The sequence below is a fragment of the Epinephelus lanceolatus genome, chromosome 5, assembly GCF_041903045.1.
Source record: "Epinephelus lanceolatus isolate andai-2023 chromosome 5, ASM4190304v1, whole genome shotgun sequence".
Classification (NCBI taxonomy): Eukaryota; Metazoa; Chordata; class Actinopteri; order Perciformes; family Serranidae; genus Epinephelus; species Epinephelus lanceolatus.
Window position 1 is genome coordinate 9,264,504 of NC_135738.1, and position 9,391 is coordinate 9,273,894.

At 42.5% G+C, this 9,391-nt stretch overlaps 1 protein-coding gene across 1 annotated transcript; it reads right to left on the reverse strand.

Moving 5' to 3' along the window:
* Positions 1–1,170: 1,170 nt before the first annotated feature.
* Positions 1,171–9,320, reverse strand: LOC144463441 (cadherin EGF LAG seven-pass G-type receptor 1-like). Its single transcript, XM_078167678.1, has 8 exons — positions 9,220–9,320; positions 8,963–9,085; positions 8,553–8,644; positions 6,898–7,004; positions 6,097–6,225; positions 5,636–5,842; positions 5,243–5,552; positions 1,171–2,011 (listed from the first exon to the last, which is right to left on the reverse strand). The coding sequence occupies exons 1-8, from the start codon at positions 9,280–9,282 to the stop codon at positions 1,993–1,995; spliced, it is 1,050 nt and encodes a 349-aa protein (XP_078023804.1). The 5' UTR covers positions 9,283–9,320; the 3' UTR covers positions 1,171–1,992.
* Positions 9,321–9,391: the final 71 nt, after the last annotated feature.

Consider the following 9,391-nt stretch of genomic DNA (forward strand, 5'->3'; position numbering starts at 1 on the left):
CAATCCTGAACCATTAACTCTGAAACACATATCTGTACCTGACCCAGAACCCTTTACCCTGAAACCTGTACCCTTACCTGACCCTTAACTCTTTACCCTGAAACCCATTCATGTATCTGAACCCGAAGCCTTTACCCCCAAATCCTTTTCCTGCACCTGACCCTGAAGTCTATACCCGCAAACATGTGGCATTACCTGACCCTGAAGCCGTTACCCTGAAACCTGTACCTTTAACTGACCCCGAACCTTTTACTTCCAGACCTGTTTCTGTACCTGACCCTGAACCCTTTGCCCTGAAACCTGTTCCTGTACCAGACCGTGAACCCTTTATCTTAAAATCTGTCCCTGTGTCTGATTCTGAACCATTTACCCTGAAACCCGTATCTGTACCTGACCCTGAACCATTTACCCTGAAACCTGTTCCTGTACCTATGTTGTTGGCCTGTTTGTTTTATTAATTAATTAAATTAATTAATTAATTTTATATACTTAATATACTTTTGTTACATTTGTCAGCTTATGTACCTTTGTCTACTTAATAAATCCTTTCAAGTGTTTTTTTCTGAAAAAAGAAAATACTGAGAAACTGAATGTCAACAAGAACTACGTTAATACATTTTACGGGACTCTTTAAGTCTAAAAATAAAAGGTTAAGGAAAATAAACAATAAAATGTTACATATAAAGGCAGTACTCGTATCTTTTGATGCAGTAAAACTACAACAGTGTAGTAACACACCATTCTGAATAAGACTTTGTATACTGCTTGGTAGTTTAAGGTATACTCTTATAAAACATCATGATTTGTTTATTATTTTGTCTTTTATTATTTTTCTCATTTTTGAATTAATTTTTAAAATCTCTTTTATTGTGTTTTTTGATTGCATTTATTGCATTATTTCTTATCTTTTGTGAAGCTCATTTTGTGACATCTTTTTGTATACAATTTTTAAATATAAAAAATGTTTTATTATTATTAATATCATTAGTTTTGACCTGATGAGATTTCAGTTCGATGCCTTTTAAAGTCTCCTTACTTTATTTTATTTATTTCTGGTTTCTTTCTTTACAGTGAGGACTAACTTTAAACGGCTGTAACAAAGTCTACTCTGGTTAATAAATATAAATATATAGAGATTAAGTGTAAAATCATAGTCTGAACACCTGATGATTAATTTATCAAAAACTTTTATGTTAAATTCCAAACAAAGTAAAAAATGTATACATAAACATTAGTTGTCTGCTTTACAGAAGTATAAAAAATATAACATATCTACAGCAATAATACATATATGCAGAATATCTACAGTCCGATGTGTTCATTTCAAAATAACATTAGATTTCCCTGAACTTTTGAACCCGGCATAGAGTCAGCACACAAAATATCTGTCCTGAAACAAAACAATGACCTCCAGCTTCATAGCAACATTAGCTGTTGTGGAGCAGAGTTTATTTCTCAGTGTCAGCTGTGATAGGAGCTGGTAAGGTTAGGGGCTTCAGCGCTTCCTTTTTTAATCTCCGTTAGCACAGGAGACACTGAAGCATCCTTTACCAAAGGAAAGGAGGTCATAACGTTTCACAGTTTCTGCAGCAGCAACATTTAAAGCGACGCATCATTCAGCTGTTGATGAAAACAAACAATATGCTTATAGAACACACAAGCGCACATGAGGCCAAGTATCGAAGATGATAATAATGATAATAATAACAATATTTAGTATCTAAGATAATCGTTTAGTTGTCCATCTTCAGAACATTGCAGTTTGGCCACAGCAGACCCATGTCAGTAACATCCTCCGTCACATCATTACAGGGTCTATGACGTTATTACAGTCAGCTGTCTTTTCCTGACTCCTGATGAATTCTCCTTCACACCTTTCCTTCACCTCATGACCTTTAACATCTAGGTCAGGTTCTTCTTTTTCTTTTTCTTCCTCTTCTTCTGTGGTTCCTGTTTCCACAGCTTCAGGTAAATCTCAGAGGTGAGAAGTCTTCAGATGGAAGTTTCATCGCTGCAACGACAGGAAGTCAGATCAATGAAGAGGAATTTCAGATACAGATCAGTGGTGGAGCAGTGTTTGTGTTTTAGGACATCATCATAGACCCTGACCTGGGTCCAGTCATTGGCTACATTAGCAAATGCATTGATGATGTCACAACAAGGAATACTGTACTGACATTCATGAATCAGAAGTCCCTGAGTTAACAGGGAAGTCAGAGCCAAACTTATAGCAAGGGTGACCCCTACAATTCTGGTGATTTGGTGTACAGGCAGTCAAGGTATGTGCTTCGGAGAGCTATAAGCAGTGCAAAGAGACAATACAGGGACAAACTGGAGTCAACTACCAGGGCTCCAATACCAGAAGCGTGGGCTGGACTAGGGATGTCACGATTATAGATTTTCTTGGTACAATTATTGTCAGAGAAATAATCACAGTTTTACGATTATCACGATTATTATGCATTAATTAATTTCACACTATAAATGTGTAAAATCACATGAACACTCCTTATAGATCTTTAAGTTTCATTTATTTCCATGCCAACATAACAAAAATAATATAGCAACAAAGAAAAGTAACCAAAAAGTTTACTACATGCCTCTTTGTGGTCCAGCAGTCTAAGTTTTTTTCTAGGATGTGCTTTTTGTTCTCTTTAAATTCCAATTACACAAATAAATTGAGAGCATATCTCGTGCAGTGTTAATAATAAATGAAACAGACATCGTGCTGGAAGGACAAGTCCAATATTTACTCAACACAGATGGGAGGAAGCAAAAGAAGGTAATACTAATGCTAAATATTCACTGACTGAGGACCTTTAGAAGACATTATGTATATCTTCCACATTGCACACTGACACTGAAACAGTCTGACGACTAAAAAAAGGATTTGAACTTGTAACAGTCGAATGTATGAAATGTGCCTTTAACATGGTGTATACTGTGTTGCCTAGCAGCAACGTCATCAAGCAGCGCCTGTTATGATTTGAGTCTGTTGAGCACACCCAACGCTGGTCGGACGTATACTACACAGACCCAAAACCATTACAACCTCACGCTGTGTGCACACTATCCATCAAAAAAGTTTTTGAGACGTGCCTTAGCTTGTCACGTTGCACTGTAAGCCCAACTCATATCATACCACTACTCCATTAATTGCAAATGACACGCTAACATAATTTTTAATTCAGTGTTACATTACATACATTGAGACTGACGTATTTTAACCCAGTTATTGTGTATTTACCTTTACTTGCGCATGTAAAGCCGGGTGGTTGTCCCGCAGGTGTTGTATAATGTTGCTCGTGTTTGATCCTTTGGCCGCGACTTTTTTGCGGCATGTATTACAAACTGGAAAGCCGTCGTCAACAATGATCCCTCGGTCATTTTGCGATAGCCAAAATGATACCACACGGCTGACTTTATCCATTTTTTTGGGGGGGGGAAGTCTTCTTCATCCATACTTCATCACTCGGAGACGCCGCTTATGTAACTTTGTTTTCGTTCCGTGCGAGTTGCGCTGACCTACTGTATATGATTCCGCGTCCTGGCATAATCTTTGGAGAGTGACAGTGTTGAGGAATCTTTACGAACAATAAACCGTGGCGTTTCAAGTAATCGTGACATCCCTAGGCTGGACTATAAACCATCACAGACTACAAGAGGAAAAACCAGCAGTGCTGAAGTGATTTCTGCATCTCTCAGAGATTAGCTGAACATCTTCTCTGTAGAACGACTCCTCAGCTGATTACAAAAGCCCCATGAGTCAAATCCAGGGCCGATATCTGCAGATCCTTTGAAGGGATTCATTCACAAAAGACAACTAGACCTGATGGCATCTCTGGCCAAATTCTCAAGGTGTATGCAGACCAACTGGTTAAGTATTCAAAGACTTGCTCAACAGCAGCATGTGGTCCCTCACCAGCAGGCTCAGGATCAGCTGCATCCCACAGGCTGCTACACATGAAGGCACAATCAGGTCCTACGTCAACTGGCAATCATCCTGGAAGGTCGCAGACTTACCACCAATGCCCTCCCTCCCCCTGTGCCTGGACTCCTAAACACCACCCCCTTCATAAGAGCAGGACAATACTCTGTATAACCATCTGCAAAAGTGGAAGCAACCCTCCTGGATACTGCCCAGGACTGGAAAATGCAAGTTGACCTGGATCAGAGACTAAGCTTTTCACCAGAGACGACTACAACTAATCTCAGACCGGACCTGATCTTGTGGTCAACCTCACAGAAGTCCTTGTACATCATGGAACTAACACTACCATGGAAGGCTGGAGTTGGGGAAGCTTAAAAATGCAAAAGCCTGAAGTACACAGACTTAGCAGCTGAGGCAGAACAAAATGGCTGGCGTACCCAGGTGCTCCCTGTTGAGGTTGGGTGTAGAGGATTTGTAGCCACATCATCAACCAGGCTTCTGTAGAGTATGGGGGTTTGAGGACAGGCCTTCTGACAAGCCATCAAGTGACTATCAGAGGCTGCTGAGCAAACCAGCAATTGGCTTTGGGATGAAGAGGAAGGACTCCAACTGGTCTGCAAGATGTCCAACGTGAGGGGTAAAAGCGGAGGTGGGCACACCTGGGACACCAAGTGTTGTCATCTAGCCCTCTGGACGTGTCGTGGGCCAACCAGCCAATGAAGGAGGGAGTGCTTACCGCAGTCTCACTCAAGATACAAGTTACCAGGGAACTGGCGATTACTGTTAAGGATTGTAACAACAAGTCCTATAAGCTCAACATCCACCTGCCCACCAGCCCAACCTATAGGTATTTTGTTGTGCTTTATACTGAGCAGTTGCCGGTGGTGTGGCTGAGAAAGCCACAAAAGGTTCCTTTGTGCGTCGGTATCTTATGTTGACGTCCACTGACATAGTGCTGGTATTTGGTGGCTGCAGTCAACAGCTGCTGCCGCCCAGTGCATATCACTTCGCTGCTAAAGGTGCCTTTGTGCATTGATATTTAATGTCCAGATCAGTGGTATTTGATGAATTCTTAATGAGGACGGGCTGTTTATACTGTACATGTAAACACACAATGATCAGAATCACAATCCAATGTTCTGCTGGGAAACCTTTGGTTCTGGTGTTCACGTCGATGCCACCAGACACTCCACCCACCCAAACAACATTAAAGACCAATAGCCCCATCCCCCATAGTTACAGCCCTCCCCATACCACCGAAACATCCCAACTGGAAACTCTGAAGTTGAAGTTGTATTTAAAAAAACTCACTCTGACTTGTCTTTCTCTTCGTTCCTGTCCAAAGTCATCAGCCTCGTCCTGGTTAACATGGTGACTCCACTGTGTTGTTGCCGTGGTGACAGAGGTGGGCGTGTCTGCAGCAGCGGGGAAAGAGGGGGAACGATTTTAACGCAAACTCTGTTTCCCCCGGCAACAGCCTGACGAAGGCTGTGATTGGTTGGAGATGAGGTGGCGGAGCAGCAGAGGGGTGGGGCTTCAATGAGGAGGTTCTTTCTGTTCATGTCTGTCACTGTGGCGGAAGGAGGACTGAGGGGAGAGGGGGTCCTCATCTTTAAGATCCCTGAAGACAAACAAACACGGTGGACATCAGTTACATTCAGAGAAGGAGCGTCCTGATTGGTCATCAGCTCGCATGATCCTCACCTCGTCGTCTCATTGGCTGCTGGTTACTATCAGGTGAGCTGGGCAGGTCTCTGTTGTTCAGCTGGTCGGTGTTGACTCTGGTCTCCACACTGAGGTTCACCTCCGCACCTTCACCTCCTCCACCTCCTTCACTGTGCCGCTCACTGTCAGTGACTGTGGGAGGATCCACCAGCCAGTAAGGCTGCACGTGATTGGACAGAGTTTGACCTGTGACAGGAGAGGAGGAGGAGTTACACTTGTTGTAATGAAGTGACATCATGAATATCATCAAACGCCTTGTAACACCATAAAAAAGAAACTTATGTTTGGAAATAAACATAAAACATTGTTGATTGTTGATTTTAGGAAGTTTCTTCGGACTGAAATCCCTGATCAATTTGATCAATAAAAACTGTTATTGACAGATTACTGTTTCCATCACCCTCTGTTTTATGAACTGATTTCCTGTTTCTGTATGTTACCCTGCACTGTGGTGTTTTTCTTCTCCTCCTGTCGTCGCTGGTTGCTCCGCAGATGTTTCAATCGTTCATCCTCGCTGTCAGACGAATGAAAGGAAGCGTCGGAGCTGCTGTCTGAGCTGCTGTCAGAGTCTGGAATCACAGAAACACCTGGATCAGGATCAGACCTGGATCACACTGCACCTCATTAAACTGACAAGTCACGTCTCAGTGATCTGGTATCAACCCCAGTGTCCTGTTTTGGTGATTGCTGTTTTCATTTGAACTCTCTGATGCCCCCTGCTGTCTTGTTTGTGAAATTACAAGATGGTTTAATGTGACATTTCAGATTTCTCTGAATTTTTATGTCTGTCTAAGTCACTGTTGTCATGTCAAGGACCCTAAACTGATACACATTATGTCACACACCCCCATTTGATAAGATTTCTCTGCGGGGAGCTCCTTATCTTAAACCCAGTTCAGACCAAAGATTCACAACAAGATGAAATTATTTTAGAACGTTACAGAGAAAAGTTGCAGCGGTGTGAACTGGCCGGTCTGACCTTGACTCAAGCCGGCTGATGGTGTCACCTGCAACTCAGCCGGCTTATGGTGTCACCTGCAACTCAGCTGGTCAAATCGCTGGCAGCTAGTTTTAGAACGTAAAGCACGTCACCTGTTTCAACAGCCAATCAGCTTGTAGTGAAGTCCACTGGTCAGTGCTGGTTATTTACATTATAGTGGTGTAGTGATTATGAATACAGTCCACCTGATGCTGTTTTTGTTTCTGTTTTTCTTTCTATAAGAGTTAAAAAGTGTACAAACCTTTTCTTCTGAACTGTTTTCGGGTTAAGGTGGCAGAGTTGTTGTTACCATGGAAACACTTCCTGGTGGAGCTGGAAGAGGAGGGGCACTTCAGTCCTGAGTCGTTCCTGCAGAACAGAATACAACAGTGACATCACATGGTCATATGCCGAAGTGACCGATAGTGACTGAAGACCGGCTCCATGGGTAGGTTTTCATACCTAGGTGTGAAAACCTGGAGCATTGTAGGAATTCCTTCCGGTGTTAATTTCAATGACGAAAACTATGACTAAAATTTTTTTGTCAACCTTTTTTCCATGATGAAAACGAAACGATGACAAGCTAAAAATAGATCTTGATCATAAAAACTAAGATGAAATCTATTGCTGTGTCTCAAATCACATACTTCCATTAGTGCACTTCCATGTAGTATACTATGTGCACTATGTACTTATTGGTGTAGTGCGCAAATTTCAACAGGGTGGTGTTGTCTCAACCAAAACACAGCTGTTGTGCACTTACCGGAAATGACAAATTAGCTAGTTAGCAAACTAGCATTAGCATTCGCGTTATCGTTCGCAATGCGAAATCATTACAGCCTGCTAAATGAACCCAATAAACATACTGCTGGCTTATACCCGACAACAGTATAGTGGTGTTTAGTGCAAAAGACAGATGTATTTGTACAATGCAGCGACGTTCATGGTCGCACAGTCCTCAGCCGCCATTTCCAGTTTGAAAAGTGGTCCCTCCCATTCCTCTACGTAGCCAAGATTAGGGATGGGTCACGATTTTTGAATTTCGTTTTAATTTTTAAAAAATCGATTTTTTTAATGCGACTATTACTATTCGCCGTCTTATTTCCCCCCTTTATTTGACATGCAATTCAGTTCCTAACCGCACGAGGGCAGTATAGGATTGCTACAGCGGTGTGAGATAGACTAACAGCTAGTTTGATGCTCTTCTACAAACAGGAGAAACATGCAGAGACTACTACTCCGCGAGGAATGTCCACAGTCATTCGGGCTTTCATAGTCGAGCACACTTCCGCGTTGTAGTTTCCTGTAAAAATGTCCGTGAAAAATCCCCGCGATTATTCGAAAAATTGTCGAAAAGTTGCCACGATTTTCGAATATTGTTTTTGCTTGTGCTGCCCATCCCTAGCCAAGATGGCGACCACTGAGGGCAAGAAGTGTCCATAGTTCCACACTCAACTTCTTGACCGTTTTGAGTGCATCATCCGGGTACTCATAGTGCACTGCATTTTTCCATACTTCTCAGTGTGAACGCACTTATGCACTCAAAATATTAAGTGTAAGTACAGAAGTACGTGATTTGAGACACAGCATATGTTTCATTTTCGCTGATGAGACGAGATGTGATGAAATGTAAATGTATATATTCTGCACCAGGATGTTCACTAGCCAGCAAATACACTCACACCGGAGCAGCGTCAGTTGTTGGTGCGAGTTGTGAGCTGTAATTCAGCAGTAAATAAGCAGTCGTGTGTCTGACTGTGGATGTTGGAGCTGCTGAATGGATTTGTGGAGTTTGTTAGTTGCAGCGGTGGCTGTTGGCAGCTCCTCCTGTTTGCCACTGAAATCGTTCAAATTGTTTTCAACTGTGATATTAACCAAAAAAAAAAAAAGTTTCTTGCCAGGTGAGGATCAGCTCACCTGCTGCTATTCAGAGATGCCGTCGACTCTCCAATGGTGGTTCGATACAGACCTTCATCTCCAGAGAATGACTGCTTCCTGTTCAGAGAGCGCTGGAGAGAGAAAAGTGAACAGACTGAGTTAGTTACTTAGTTAGTTACACTCAGGTGAGCTGCTCAGGTGACATCTGTTAACAGATTGATAGTTACTTAGTGTGGCTTTGCAGTTTCTTTGCATCTCTGTGTTGTTATTCTGAATCTCTTCCTGATCAGTACATGTCAATTTGAGTGACATTTTAAAGGTGAAGGCCAGGGATGGAGGTGGGGGGCTCCTGACATGCCAGTACTCGCTAGGCCCGTTCAGTAATCCACCCATCTATAGGTGTCAGTAACTACTATTGTTGTTGTGTTTACTGTGATGACATGACGTACAGAAAGGCCGGTGGTGTGTTGGCTCCTGAGCTCTCTGCTTCTCTTCCTCCTGATGAAAATCTCCTTCAGGTTCGTCCTCAGCTCTCTGTTGAACACACAGTAGAAGAAGAAGAAGCAGACGCCCTGCGACACACAGAGGAGGGTGGAGAGGTTAATATCATGAAATAGTGAGAGACAGACAAGAGAGACGGGAAGCGCTGAGTAACCTGGTCGCTAAACACCAGTCAATTTAATAATATTAACAATAAGACAAATACCTGCAGGCAGCTGAAGATGGAGAACAGGTAGTTGAAGGCAATGACATCACTGTTGACTGCCATCACACCTGACAGCCAGGAGGCACTGAGGAGCAACAGCAACAAGAAGAGGAAACAAAGAGAGGAAGAGATGATGAGAGGAAACAAGGAGAAGAGGAGATGAGGAATCACT

Coding starts and splice junctions, on each gene's coding strand:
- LOC144463441 (XM_078167678.1), bottom strand. CDS start 9,282: ATGGCAGTCAACAGTGATGTCATTGCCTTCAACTACCTGTTCTCCATC. Junction 6,226..6,897: donor AAAACAGTTCAGAAGAAAAG/GTTTGTACACTT, acceptor CTGTGATTCCAG/ACTCTGACAGCAGCTCAGAC. Junction 5,553..5,635: donor GCAGCCAATGAGACGACGAG/GTGAGGATCATG, acceptor GTTTGTCTTCAG/GGATCTTAAAGATGAGGACC.